The sequence below is a fragment of the Cyprinodon variegatus genome, unplaced genomic scaffold (assembly GCF_000732505.1).
Source record: "Cyprinodon variegatus isolate N-32 unplaced genomic scaffold, C_variegatus-1.0 Scaffold214, whole genome shotgun sequence".
NCBI lineage: Eukaryota > Metazoa > Chordata > Actinopteri > Cyprinodontiformes > Cyprinodontidae > Cyprinodon > Cyprinodon variegatus.
The window spans coordinates 242,397-257,567 of record NW_015150667.1 but is presented as its reverse complement, the minus strand read 5'-3'; the positions used below and the strand labels follow the sequence as shown (position 1 = coordinate 257,567).

General features: G+C 38.9%; 1 protein-coding gene across 1 annotated transcript in view; it reads left to right on the top strand.

Annotated features, from left to right (window-relative positions):
- Window positions 1-15,171, top strand: part of tti1 (TELO2 interacting protein 1) — a 37,761-nt gene that overhangs the window by 962 nt on the left and 21,628 nt on the right. The window contains exons 2-10 of the mRNA XM_015380440.1: window positions 709-1,450; window positions 2,483-2,820; window positions 2,894-3,149; window positions 5,608-5,785; window positions 8,080-8,369; window positions 12,789-13,202; window positions 13,290-13,449; window positions 13,553-13,717; window positions 14,144-14,295. Coding sequence (XP_015235926.1) covers window positions 725-1,450; window positions 2,483-2,820; window positions 2,894-3,149; window positions 5,608-5,785; window positions 8,080-8,369; window positions 12,789-13,202; window positions 13,290-13,449; window positions 13,553-13,717; window positions 14,144-14,295 — 2,679 coding nt within the window. The 5' untranslated portion in view covers window positions 709-724. The remainder of the gene's footprint in view (window positions 1-708; window positions 1,451-2,482; window positions 2,821-2,893; window positions 3,150-5,607; window positions 5,786-8,079; window positions 8,370-12,788; window positions 13,203-13,289; window positions 13,450-13,552; window positions 13,718-14,143; window positions 14,296-15,171) is intronic.

The window sequence follows — 15,171 nt, the reverse complement described above, 5'->3', positions numbered from 1 at the left end:
TATCAAAAAAGTACTCCAGAGTTTTGTTCAGCATGGGGGTGAGTAGAAAATGAAGGCTAATCATGTTTTGGGTGTACTATTCCTTTAAGTATAATTGCAACTTTCAAAAGTCTAAGGTGGGTCTTGAACCATCAACGTCAGGAGTGAAAGTCTTACTTACAGCTGGCATCACCAACATTGATTCAACAGAAAGCAATACTACTTAACACTAAAGTTAAAACTGTATCCAGCAGCTTGCTCAGATTTTGATCATTACATTGTTTAACTAAAATGGTTTTAACCAACTAGATTGATTGTTTTTCAATCAATCTATTCTTAGAATCTATCCATCCTGCTGACAGCAACTCTCCTACAAACTCTCACATCTTGACTGAATCCTGAAGCTGTTTAAATGCCTGTCAAAGTTATTGCACTTTCTGAACCATTTGCTGAAGCGGTCATGCGGTATCCCGGTAGTGAGGCTTCAGACGTCATCAATTTTGGCCCCTAAATGAATCACGCCTCGGAGAAACAACCCCTCCACTACTCGACACAGGCCTCGAAGCCTCGGCTCATCTCATAACATAACTAGCTCCTTTCTTAGTAACCCTAAAGCCAATAAACAATTGAAAATTATCTGGATTTAATAAAAATACAAAGAGGAACAGAGTTGAAGTAAATGAAATTACATATTGTCCATGATTAAACTTCCCACCTACCCTTTTACAGAGGTGCCCTCCCAGTGATGCCTCCAGCCATGTCTCAGATCAATGATCCAAAGATCGCCTTCGCCTATCTGCGGCCAGCCTGTGTCCTGCTCACCAAGGAGCCCACGCTGGCCAACGTGGAAACACTTAAGGAGCAGCTAGAACATGTCGATGAAGCTTCACTGCAGCAGCTCCAAGAGTACGTCCTCTTCCCCCTCCGCTTTGTCCTCAAAGTCCCCGGGCAGAAAAAGGAAAAGCTGGTCCAGGCTGTGGCTGAAGCAGTGAGCCATGTCCTGGAGAGGACTTGTGTCCGAAGCTGGGACACCCTCCATGACCTCTTCTCAGAGCTCTGCCTCTGCCTGTCCTCCCCCACAGACCCGGGGAAACCTGCAGAAACATCAGAGGAGCTGAAGTTAGCTGTTCTAAGGTGCTTGGATGCTCTGCTCCACGCTGCGTATGGCGACATAGTCTTCAGACTCTATGAGCCCATGATGCTTCCTGGGCTGGGCGCTGCTGTATCACTGCTGCTGGCTTTAGGAGAAAAGGACAAATCCAGAGATATACAGGCCGCGGCCTTGAAGTGCCTCCAGTCTTTGGTTCTGCATTGTAACTGCTCCCAGGAGCATGTTGTCCCGTCATCAGATGAGCGACGCTGTGTGGGTGGCACCATGGCCTCCTTCCTACCGGGGATCACTGTGGCTGTAGCAAGGATCATCAGCGGAGATCTGAGGCAAGGTCATGCAGTGACAGTCAGGGCCATGAAGGTAAAAAAAAATAAAAAATTCAAATGAATTTCATGGCTGATTTATTAAAAACAAATGCTGTAATTATCTAACCACTGTCCATGCTTTTGGTATCAGTTAACTCAAACACGTCCTAATTTAAAGGTTTTTTCACTTGATAATTGAAATAGGTTGACATGTTAGCAGTGTCTGTTGGTTTATAAAGGAGCACAAGCTAAAGTTAGAGCCCCTAAAACGTTGCATTATGCCACATTACAACACATACCTGGATTTTCTTTATAAAAATCAACTAAAAATGTAAGATGAAACAAAAAAAGATACATTTTTTTCGATACTTTTAAAAAACTGAATATAAAATTGGTTCTGCTAAAATGATTAATCAGATTAATCGCGATTTTTCTGCTATTTAAATAATCATCAATATATATAGATTTAAACTGTATCCTAAAGTATTATGACACCGAAAGAATAACCTACTTACAGCATTAAAGGATACAACTCTACAAATATAAACTTAAAAATAGTAAAACATACAAAAATATAAAAATAATTTCATTAAAGATACATTTTTCTACAGATACATGTATATATGCAAAATCTTTTATGTTTTGCCGTTTGCTATTTAATTAAAATGCACAGGAAAGTTTTTTTAATAAGAAATGAATGGAAAAAAATGTACAAAAAGTATTGTTTAGAATAACAGATTTATCAAAAACAATAAAAAATCAATCAGTTAGTATCCTGTAAGTATGTTTTTGCCATTTACATTTAAAATTCTTTTATTTATGTTGATTATAATAGAAAAACAACAACAACAAAAAAACAATATTCTAAGATATAACGATATTACAGGGCGCTGATCCCTTAATCATTCGAAAAGGAAAAACCGTCTAAATATCACAATCCATCTTTGTTTCTCTGTGTGCTACTTTGTGTTTGTCTGCCACAGTTTTAATCACAAGTAAATACAGTGAAACTTGACAAAATATGAACAAGTTCAGGAGCGTTGCATGGTTTTCACTGATTAGGAATCAAATTGCTGGTATTTTTCAGGTTTGGTCCGGGTCAGTGGGGCTGGTCATGGAGGATTCCCAGCTGCAGAGCACTGAGTCCGGTAAACCTCCTCCCCCAGACCTGGGTAGGATCACGCAGCTCATGGTCCAGAGGACGCCAGACTGGGTGAAGGGAACAGCAGGGAAGCTGTGTGTGCTGCTGAAGAAGATCATCTCCTGCACTTCAGCCCACGAGCACTGGAAGGTCAGGCTGGAAATGGTGGAGCTGGCCGACCATCTGCTGGCAGCGTGCGGCCAGTCGCTGAAAGAGTGTGTGGGGCCGCTCCTGGAAGCCCTGGTGGGAGCGATAAACGATAAAGAGCCCAGAGTCAGAGAGAGGTTTGTTTTCATGCTTTATTCTGTGAGGATGACAACTCAAGCCTCAGACTGATGCTCCATTCTCCTTCTGTAGGTGTGAGGTTGCTCTTAGAGATGTTTCACAGAGGAATCAGAGCAGCACAGACAGTAAGAACTTGACTGATGTGTTGTCTGAGAACCTCCACTCTTTAGCCACCTCCCTCCCTCGGCTGATGAGGACCTCTGACGACCAGAAGAAGCTGTTTGTCCTCAATGTGTTCCTTGGTTACCTGAAAGTCCTCGGGCCACTAGTCTCTGTGGTGCTAAACTCTGCTGCACACCTGGACAGGATCTCCAAAGCACTAATGCAGGTAACACATGAGGGCTGGGAAAGGAAAAAATAGCTTCTCTTGTATTTTTTGTATTCAAAACATTTGCTGAGGACTGAGAAGATGAAAGCTGATCCTTTTGGAAGGTTTGCTTCTGGTTCCATTTGGAAATCTTTAGACTTCTAAGCTACATTCAGACCACATGCAGCAGAAGCAGCAAAAACGCGCGTGCTGCTTCATTTTTGATGCTTGTACAAGTTAAGTTCTGAGGCGCTGCTGAAGCATCTTTGCTGCTCTAGCTGCGCGGTGGAAAAATGGGTGTGATGCGGGTTGGGCGGAGCTATCCTATCCTTTCTTTGCCTGTAATAAGTGCAGCTATATTTTCTGTAATCAGTGGGTAAAAAGTAGTTTTAATGTTTTTAAGTGAGAAAGTCCACCTGAAAACTTCTTCTGTGCAGTCAGTTCATGAAGATAACCGTACTGCCTTCAAATATGATTTCCTTGTCGGAGCGGCTCAGACCACCACATACCGGCGGTGCTCTGTCACTATAAATCCCCTTTAGCCTTTGGCCAGGTCGCCTCTTAGCAGTTTTCCGCTACTGTTAGGGGCAGCTGGAAGGCATTTTTTTATTTATAAATCCTAACTGCAGGCACCAGAATAATAAAATCAAACTTATATTAACGGCAGGTTTCGACATTTTAAGTTAATTTAGACGTAAAACTGTTTCATAGGAGTGATCATAGCGATATGCATCAGCAGTGGTTTGTTACTCTCCCAGATCAGCTTCTCTGATTGGTTGATGTGGTGCTTCGAGCAGCAAAAGTTAAATTTTTGCAGGGCATCATGCACGTCAGATGCTCAGAAGCTCATAAGGTGCTGCTCCTGCTGCTCAAATTGCTCTGCAGGACCTTTTCCTGCGGCATGATGCACGTCAACTATTGACTTTGCATGTAAACTAGCTGCTTCTGCAGCGTGCGGTCTGAACTTAGCATTAAATTCTGGAGTTGTCGACAGCTGTGTCAAATTGCTGCCTACAGACGCAGCCATGTTTGTTTGGCTCTACTGAATGAAAACTTTATTTTAAACGCTCCTAAAATCCTGGTAAGAGTCCGGTTGATATCTGTAGTTATCACTGCCGAGCTGCAGTCAATACCCAACATATATATATATATATATATATATATATATATATATATATATATATACATATTTTAGAAAACACAATCAGTATTTTTTTGTTGTTTTTTTTAAGCTGATTTTTTTAGGTTTCTGTTCAGTGTTTTTGCTTGGTTTTATAATTTAACTTTAACATTCTCTTATCTATGGCCTTTTTTGCATTTTGCAGGATTTCTCAATTAAAAATATGTATATTACAATTTTTTATGTTTTATGAGCACTCATTTATTTTTGCAAATGTTTAAACAACAGAAGATCCACCTTTACGTTTTTGGTGAAACACATCCAAATGGATAGGAACTGGCCTGGGAGGAAGTTCCCTGCAAGGTGGTCCTCTCACTCATCTTAATTGTCTACTGATGGTGGTCAGAGGGGCCCGGTGGCGCCAGTTTACGGCAGCCGCGCTTCTGTCAGTGAGCCCCAGGGCAGCTGTGGCTACAATGTAGCTTGTGAGTGTGTGAGTGTGAGTGTGAATGGGTGAATTAATGTAGTGTAAAGCGCTTTGGTCAAGTCTCCTGACTTGAAAAAGCGCTATATAAGTACAGGCCATTTACCATTTACTATTAATTATTAAATAAAGGACTTAATCCTTCATAATCTGTTGTTGAATAGAAAAGAATCGAATGATTGATGGTTTTTCTGTGTATAACTATCAATAAAACAAATTGTAATGTGAGGTTGATTAAGGAGAATGAGGTGGTAGAAGCCCAATGATGTGACGGATTAAACTGGAGGAGACGTCTCTATCTACTGCTTCTGGCGGGAAGCATGAGGGAACAGGCATTTATCTCACTGAGAGCCCTAGAAAGGGTTAAAGCTGTGCAAAAGACTCCCTGCTAATTCGTACCTGATGGAGGTGAATGATTTTATTCCCCCACATAGAACCAGGTTGATTTTCTTGGGTTTTTCACACAAGAAATGAAATTAGGGTTTTCCCCTTTGTTTGATATAAAAAATGACGTTAGATGATTTTATAACATTGAGATGTAAAAAAATAAAAAAGAAGAAACCTGTAGGGGAAAAAATCAACTGAAATAATGTCTCCAGGTATCGGACTTTACCTTTAAATTATGTTAATATAATTTATAACCATAATAGAGTGTTACACATTTTGGGTTCATTACCTACGTTCAGTTCCCCTTAGTAAATTTTTGTCTTTGTCAGTTTAATGGAGCATAGTTTTGTCTCAGTGAAGAGTAAAAAAATGTTATTCTTGTTTTATGTCCCTAATTTAAAAGTGCGATTTATTTTTCAACATTTTGTGCATTTCATTTATTGCATAAAACAAACCACTGTGAAAGAGGATTGAAACTGTCTTTGCAGGTTCTGGAGCTGGATGTGATGGATGTTCATATCGTGGAGGAAAGGAGCTACACTGACCCCATAGAGAGCACCTCTGGCCCCCATGACACCTCCACCGCTCACACCCAGAGGAAGCATTTCCTGTACTTCACAGATGAGAAGATCTTCTGCATGCTCATGGAAATCTGCAGAACTTTAGGTAACCATCATAAGCATTGATATCATCTATTTTTTCTTCTTTTTAAATTATTTATTTGAACTATGAAAATACTAACCTGACTCCACCAGATGGATTTGCTCCGCATATCCATCTGGAAACCTTCAGTTGAAGTAATTTTGGGAAGGGGCGAAAATACTGGTTAGCTGATTGGCCTATGTTGGTGATAGACGGGCCAAATAAACCAATCAGATCAACGAAGCATATGACGTATTAACAGCCAGGCTACTCTTGCCGAAACCAGTCAGGAGAAGAGCAAAAACATCTTTTCCTCTGAGAAAAGCCTCCAGAGCAGTGTTTTGCTCTTCTTTTAGTGAAGAAATACTCTGTAATTCCGATAAAACTTGCTCGATAGCCACGCTAAGGCTAGTTGCATCGGCTGAAGCCGCCATGTTCTTTAGACTGAACTGTCGCGCATCTCGTTGCGTCACACCTCAACCCGCCTCAAAGCCAACGCTGATTGGACGTTCGTTTGGTGAACGGCTCCAAATTTTCTTCAACGGAGAGTCTCCAGACTGACTAGCGAGCGAAATCTTGAAAGCTCGCGATATCAGGATGGTCTCACGAGGCTATGAAAATACAGCTTTAATGGACAAAACAGCAAGTACAAGTCCAGATCATTGCTGATTTTTTTTCCTAATCCACATTGGCTCAGAATTACACATGCAGGCTATTTTATGTAATAGTTTCCTTTTTATTTGTTTTTTTAATTTTGTATACTGTATTTTCTGAATTTTGTTTTTATTTTATTTTATTTGTTGTGCTTGCAGTTTAGCAAATTTAACTGTCTCATAATATTTTGGTTTTATAAATATGTATTTTTGTGTTTCTTGAGTGTACCATGTCTTTATAGCCTTTATTATCCTCATTTACTTTTTTTTTTTTGTTGAGCAATGTTATGAGTCACGTCTTTCTTATGTTTGTCCTCTAACTGAAAGAGGTGTCAAAAGTAGAGTTGCGCTGATGCCATTTCTTTGCCCTGATACAATACCTGGCTGGGCAATATTGGCTGAAAGCGATACCATCTGTTTGAAATTGATCTGTGTGTACATATATGAAGAACTGCATACTACTTTTTTTTTATTTTTGATATACTCTAATAATCCCAGAGGGAAATTACTTCTCTGCATTTAACCCATCCCCTTGGGGAGCAGTGAGCTGCCATTGTGAGGCGCCCGGGGAGCAGTGTGAGGTTAAGGGTCTTGCTCAGGGACCCAGAGTGGCAGTCTGTGGGAGTGGGGGATCGAACTCACAATCTCAGGTATGAAAGCCCTATGCCCTAACCACTAGGCTGCCACTCCCCTTGGATGTAGAATAATTGCCATCATGGCTTTGTCAAGCTGCTGCCTACCTTTGTGAAGCAGGAAAAAGACTAAAACAAAGTGAATCCAGTAGAACTTTTTATTGCCTACCTGGAATGGGTGACAATAGTTGAATAAACTTCTGGCTTTGAAAATGTACGGGTGTCCCGTCCGATACTGGTATCTGTATCGGTGCAACACTAGTCAAAAGTATTTATGTTTATTACACAAGTAGAATTATAAATCCTACTGTTTAAAAACACTTTTGTATAAGTTAGAGTATCAACTTAAGATTTTTACTCAAGTAAAAGTTTAAAAGTACAACTTTTTAAACTAAATGTATAAAAGTAAAACTAATGCAGGATGAATGTTAAGGACAGAAGCTTTAAGCCTTATACTGGTACCTGTGCTAACCTATTATTGGATGGTGACTTCCTTATACTTAATTTTCCTTCTATTATTAGTAATGGCAACAGTGGCAAATGTAACTTTCCATCCCCACACACACCAAAATAAATAGTTTATTCTTTGACTATTACAAAGAAATTAATTGTCTGGATAAAACAAATGAATTTATGTTTTTTTTGTTTTGTTTTGTTTTTTTTAGACACTAACAGGTGATCATGAATATGAGCTTAAATGAAACAAAACCAATGGGTCTATTTTTAAAATGTAAGGAGCAGAAAAAAGAGATAATTGCAAAAACTGTAAGGAGTAGAAGTCAAAAGTTGTCTAAAAAATAATTAATCTGGTAAAGTATAGATGGCCAAAATTACTACTTAAGAAAGTTAACAAAGTATTTGTACTTTGTTTATTGACACCTCTGCTAACTCACTCAATTTCTGATTATTTTATTACTTTTTCCTGTTTTTCCTTCTTTTTATTTGCACAAGATGAGATGATATTCTTTTAATGTATTCCATACTAATTTTTATTTAAATTTCATTCTTTATCATCTCTCTTTCCATTTCCTAGGTTACTACGGCAACCTCTACCTTCTCACTGATCACCTCTTGGACCTGTATCGTCAGTCCTCAGCCTACAGAAAGCAGGCTGCCATGGTCCTAAATGAGATGGTCAGAGGTGCCGCTGGTATGGCGGCGCAGGCTCGCCAATTGGATGGCGGTGAATTCCAGAGTCGCCCTGCTTCCAAGGAAGACCTTAAAGCAGCAGTGGTGTCGATCATGGAGGAATACACCAGCCTGAACAACTGGCACCTGATAACTGTGAGCGAGGAGACGGACATAGACCGTCAGGATCAGCAGGTAAACAGTTGCATAGCTGAATATATATATATAATAAAAAATAAAAAAAATTGTGAGATTATAAGTGTTTTTCTCTCTTTATTTTATCTGTTAGCTTGTTTTTATTTCATACATCTATACAAATATGAGAAAATTATCAAATAGTGTTGCAAAGTTTATCCAGACCAACAACTTAAGCCGGACATAGACTGTACGATTTTTCTGCCCTTTTCGGGCCGATTCTCCAGTCATGCGAGAATTTTTCGATCAGGCCGACTTTCAGCCTGACCGTGTGTCCTGCGTCATGTAGTATATAGGGGGTAACGAGGGGCGATCAGCCTCTCACGACCACCTCCTGATCAGGAATCATGAGGTCGGGAGAAAATCCAACATGTTTGAAGTTCAGTTGGCCGTCGTAAGGTAACATCAGAAAGTCGGGCCTGTCACTACCTGATCTGTCCCAGAAGCACGATCTGTTCTGTGCTTGCCCCATCAGTAATTTGTGCATGCACATTTTGTTAAAAAGACCTAAAAGACATTTTCCCTCCCCCAAAAAGTAAATGTACTAAAATATAATCTGTTAAAGGTTAATAATGTATTTCCTTAGAAAATAAATGCATTAAAATCCTGTCTGTTTTATCAGTCTTCTCTGCCCGGAAATGGGATCCTACGCTACTTCCGGGAGCTAACTTTTTCGTCTTTGGATTTAAACATAAATCTAGTCTTTTTGAGTTTTTATATTTTCCTTTCATGTTAACATTGTGGTATATAGTGCGTAATCTAAAGAAAGAAACAAGTAAAATCTAGATAAACATGGTTTAGTCATTTTTTGCCAGACTTTGTCAGATAAAGACGTCAGAGAAGCAGTTTAACGAAGAAAATGTAAAAACTATCAAAATTGTCTGACAAAAGTCATACAAAGATGTGTATTAGCATTCTTTAGGGAGTTAACGATAGATATGTAAATATGTAATTTTAGTAGCGTAATTGCATTATGTATATCTGTTCGCGCATGTGCAGGAAGGATCGTGCTTCCGGGACAGATGGGGTAGTGACAGGGCCGAACAGTGTTAGAACATGCATCGTGAGCTGATTGTGAGCTGTGAACTTTTAAAACATGTAGTTTCATCATACAGTTTGAACTGTAGCTGCGTGCAACGATTGAATATATCGCTCAGTGTATGCCCCGCTTAAGCGTCACTGGATTATTTTCTATACCTATACCTATTTCCTGTATCTGTACAGTATGACACTCGCATAACCTGTCAAGTTGTTTTATTTTGGTATTCTTTATCAAAACTTGAGATGTTTTTAAAAAAAAAAATCGTTTAAAACATGAATAATAAAGTTCTTGTATCTTTTCACTTTTCTCCTTCGTCCTAAAGGGATATTTCACTTCATTTATTCCTGCTTCTAAAACATTTCTGCATAGACTGATTGGCAGCCAAGGGTTTATTACACAGATCTTTTTCGCTGATTATGGTGTGGCCAGTTAACAGGTTATTGTCTCTATTAAAACAACTTTACCAAGTGTTTAGAGTAATGCACTACAGAACTAAAACAGAAGTCATTTTTCTTGAAAACAGCATATTTTCCCTTGATTAAAGCAGATAAGAAGGACAATTTTCCAATGGAATATGATGATTTATGTTCAAAATAATAAAACAACCTGATTATCTTATATTAATAGTATTTTTATAAATAAGCCCAGAGTAGTGATGGGTTACAGGGATTTTACAACAGCGGGGCACAACATAAACTTGATAGATTTAAGTGTTCAACTGTTCAATCGCTGCTCCTCCAGCTACCCATCAAAGTTCACCACAAAGATAAAAGTTTAAAAAGCAGCATCCTCTTTAAAGCAAGGACTTCTACGAAAACTGAGAACCATTTATTCTCCTCGTCAAATCAGATTAAGTGGGACGAATGATCATCTAGCAAATACAGCCGGCCTGCTGACATTAGCACAGGAATATTTTGTGCTGCGTTCTTTTTAATTTCTAAAATGTGGATTATGCTGCTGTATTCTAGAACAGCATTCTCAGCCAATCACGTTTAAGAAAAGGAAACATTAGTTTTAAATATCTGATTATCTTCTTTTTAAGGCAAAACTAGTAAATCTATTCCATGCTGTTAAACTGCTCAAATAAAGGATAAATACACTAATTTTAAAGACATTCAAATTATTTCTAGATCACTTTGTTGAAAATTCCCCTACCTTTTTTGTGGCTGTGGGTCAGAGGCACAATTAAAAGGTGCAAACTCTGGCTGACAGTTTTCACCTGTGGGGGAACATTTCACACACAAACAGAAAACTGAGGGGATGAAATGAAAGATGCACAATTTGGTGTTTTAGGCTTTTAAGAAAAACTCTTGAGGCAAACCCAAAAGTCTGACCTGAAAACCTTTGTCTGGGCTGCGCTTCCTGCTCAGTGAGTTTCTCATGCCTGTCTAAAGCAGTCTAAATGCTACAGTCATTTCCCATTAATTTAGCAATTAAAGCCTTTTGGCTTCATCACATGTAACAAGAGAACAAAAGTTAACAATAATTGGTTTGGTTACTTTCGTATTTTTATTTTCTCCAGTTCTTTTTGTTTATAAATGTTATGTGTTAAATGTCTCTGTCCATTTCCCTTTAAATTACACCAACTGTGTTTGAAAAATGTATTTCTGGACTGAACAGCAGAGCTGGCATATAAGATATGCTGATGACAGAGATGGCAAATCTTTATATTCTGCTACTGAGAAGAACCCTACTCAGTTTTCCAGCATCAAATAAATCTGGAAATATTAAAAAAATTGCTTCAATTCAGTTTATTTCTATAGCACCAATTCACAACACATATCATCTCAAGGCACTTTATAGTTCAACCAGATCATACATTCAGATTGATTCAAAGTTTTCTATCTAAGGAACACCAGTTGATTGCATCGACTCATTGACTAAAATACAATCCCTCACACTAAGCATGTGCTTAGTGTGCTTAGCTCCCCCAAGAAAATACAAGAAATTAGCCCGACTGGGGTTCAAGGAGACAGAAGCAGAGATACAAATGGTAACCGTAAAAGGCGGCCCCATCCAGGAAACACACAGCCAGGCAGACGAGCTCCGAGCCAGCTCCCATGTCAGAGGATTAAGAGAGCACATCCAGCCAGTCACAGTCAGAGAAACAGGACTACACTGGAAAACAGGCCAAGCTCGAACATCTAGAAACAAAGGTGTTGATGGCAGCAGCACAGCTGATATTTCTCTCCAAGATGGTGTCACAACCAAACAGGAACAGACCAGATGAAGCTACTATGAGGAAAAAGCAGAGAGAGCAGAACGTTAGAGATTGAACTAACAGATTCTGCAGAGTGGAAGATAGAATGATGAAATAGGGTACCTTTGTCCTCCAGCAGTCTAAGCCTATAGCAGCATAACTATAGAGATGGCTCAAGATAACCTGAGCCACTCTAACTATAAACTTTATCAAAAAGGAAAGTTTTAAGCCTACCCATAAAAGTAGACAGGGTGTCTGCATTACGATTAAAACTGGTAGTTGGTTCCACAGGAGAGGAGCCTGATAACTAAAAGATCTGCCTCCCATTCTTTTATTTTTAATTCTAGGAACCACTAGTAAACCTGCTGATTGAGAGCGAAGTGCTCTGTTAGGAACATAAGGAACAATCAGATCTCTGATATAAGATGGAGCTTGTCCCTTTAAAGCTACAGTGTGTAATAATTACAGGGATATACAGTCAGAAATGTAATATATTATACATAACTATGTTATTTTATCATCATCTACGAGCTCAGCCTCTTAACCTTAATATTTGCGTTGCCTTAGAATTCGTTATTTATAATTACAAAGGAGCGGGTCTCGCAGCCATGGAGGCAGACATCTTTGCGCTACGGCAGCGCAGAGCCAACAAAGTAGCGATTGCGAGATCGCCAAAACGTCACAACAATGTAGAAAAAATAACGGATATATTTATTATCTTAAGTCTACATGAAATCTATACCCTACACAGACTAATGAAATACTATCTGTAAAATTATCTATGTAAACAAACCTCATCACTTGAGAAGGTAGGCGATGCGGACGTCGTGGAAGACATTTTGTCCAATAACGCTCGCCGTACTGTTGGGGGGGAGAAGCGGTGGGGGGGGAGATGTTCATGTTGCTGCAGTCTGCAGTCTGACCGCTAGATGTCGCTAAAAGTTACACACTGTAGCTTTAAGACTTTATATGTGAGAAGGCGGATTTTAAACTAGCAGTTTTAAATGAAAATTTGCTAGTTTGTATTTTTAGTAGCGACTTCCTCTAACAGAAAAAATTAAAGGTTTGAGATATTTCTAAGCACCAATTTAATACCAAAAAAAATATCAGTGGTTTGTCATTTTATTAAAAAGAGACTGATTAGATCCATAATAACATCTTTTTTTTCTCTCTATAGGTGCTGAGTCCTTTCAGTCTCAAGTCCATAACCAGCAGTGAAATCCTCAGTGCTTCAAACTCTCTACAAGTGATTCCTTCTTCCTCCACCTCCCCTCCAACCTCATCATCCACGTCTACGCTCCACCAGCTCAACAGCAACATCTGGCAGCTGTGCATCCAGCTGGAGGGCGTGGCGTGCTTCGCCCAGGCTCTGCGGCGGGACTTCCGCCCTCTGCTGATGACGTCGCTCTACCCAGTTCTGGAAAAAGCCGGCGAGGAGACGCTGTTGGTCAGCCAGGCGGCGCTCAGCACCATGATTGACCTGAGCGAGGCCTGTGGCTACTCCTCCCTGAAGGAGCTGATCAGCAACAATTCGGACTACCTGCTAAATGACGTATCGGTGAACCTGCAGAGGCTCAGTCAACACCCTCAGGTACAGCTGCTGCAGAATAAAATGGTTAAACCCATCTGTCCAGGTCTTTCTAATCTTGTAAGGTGTTTCTCCTATCCTGCTGACCAGGCTCCACGGGTATTAATGGTGATGCTGGCTCACTCGGACTGTAACCTGCTGCCCCTGATCAGGGACGTAGTGCAGGATGTACTGATGGCTCTGGATCTCAGCTATGACCACACAGCTCCTCTCTTTATATCTGTGCTGCACACGCTCATTAAGGCACTGGGTAAGGATACATAACATAATCTAACCTATTGCACATGTCTGGAGGAAGTACCTCCATGAACACTTTGTCATGCCTGTTATGTTGGTGTTTTTATTCCCTTTAGCCAGGTGGTTTCCTCCATCACACCATAGGACCAGTAAGTCGCCCAGTTTCAGGGCTTCTGCTGAACAGGAAGATTTCGACATTTGCCAGTTCCTGCTGGATTACCGCAAGCAGAAGGAGTTAGCAGAGGGAGTTGGGATTGAAGTGGATGAGGATGAAGACCTTGGTAATAATTGGAGATTGTCTCACTGTCAATGCAGTTATGGGATTTATTGGAGCTGGGCGATATGCAACAAATTAATACCTCCACCTTTTTGACACTAGATGTTATAATATAATATTTATCTAAATGTCCTTCTTTTCATAAATTATATTAAAGCCTGAGAAATAAACACAATAAATTATTTAAAAATAACCTACTGACATACAGAAAAGTTCAACTGTAAAAATATAGATCATCTCAATATAAACAATATATTTTTTTTCATATGTCTTAAAATATAATATGTATAATATATATAATTTTGTTCTAACTTAGAAATATTCTCCAGCCCTAGGATTTATGTTTTCCAGATTAGGTTAGAGGTTTAACTCTAATCAAGTTATAAAAGCAGGACTGAAGCAGGCAGCTAACTACACCGTGTGTCTCCAGAGGTCCCTCCTCCTGCAGAATGTGACGATGCTGAGGATCCCGGTGGTCCTGATGTGAAAGCAGAACTTCCATCACACCTCAGCATCACTAAAGAGGTCATGGAGCGCTGCATTCACCTGCTGTCCGACCCGAGCCTCAGGCTTCGACTTAAGGTGAGGCTTCGACAGTGAGGAAATCTTTTATAAATATGTTTTGCATATGTAATCAAATAGACGATTCATTATATTTTATAACATAATTATGACATTTATGGGGCATTTATAATATGACTTTTGTTCCTGATATACTGTAGTAATTGATACGTGAGAATTATTTATTTTGATCATTCATTATTTTGAGTTGTTGTATTACTTAAAACTTCTGATGTGTGAGGTCAGCATTTTTATTGGGGAAGCGTTAAATAATTACCGTAATCCTGTTACTTTTTTATTTGGTGTTTTGAGAATATAATTTTAGGTAATTTTTTTGACGGACAGTTTATTTTTCACAATTTTCTGAATATTGACCAAATATCATTAAAAATATATTCAAGTGTATTTATTCAGAAAATTTCAGGGAGCTGACTAAGTACTAATAGTGCTTCTTAAGAGTTCTGGTCCTTCAACAACTATTTAGGAAATTATTTGATGAAAATATGGATTTTTGATTGAATTTTAATATTGGGTTCTTTATTTACTCCTTTACTTATCATGTCGGGTTTTCTCATTTCTTTTCTAAAATAATAAATAGGTTTAGGGACATGAGGAATGCATATTGTTGTAGACATATTGCTTATCAACAAATAATATTTTAGTTATGATTTCATAAACTGTGTTTTTACTCATTTTTTTAATATATACTAAACACCATTGAAAGTAAATTGAGCATTTTTTGTGGAAAAATGTCAAAAAGACAGGTACTTATCTTAACAATAGTGTTCTGAAAATATTAGGGGAATTTTATGATTAATTAGGGATTAATAATACATTTCTATATTCAGTTCTTTATTTGGTTCTGCTCTTTAAAGAATTTTTTTTTTTTTTTTTTTT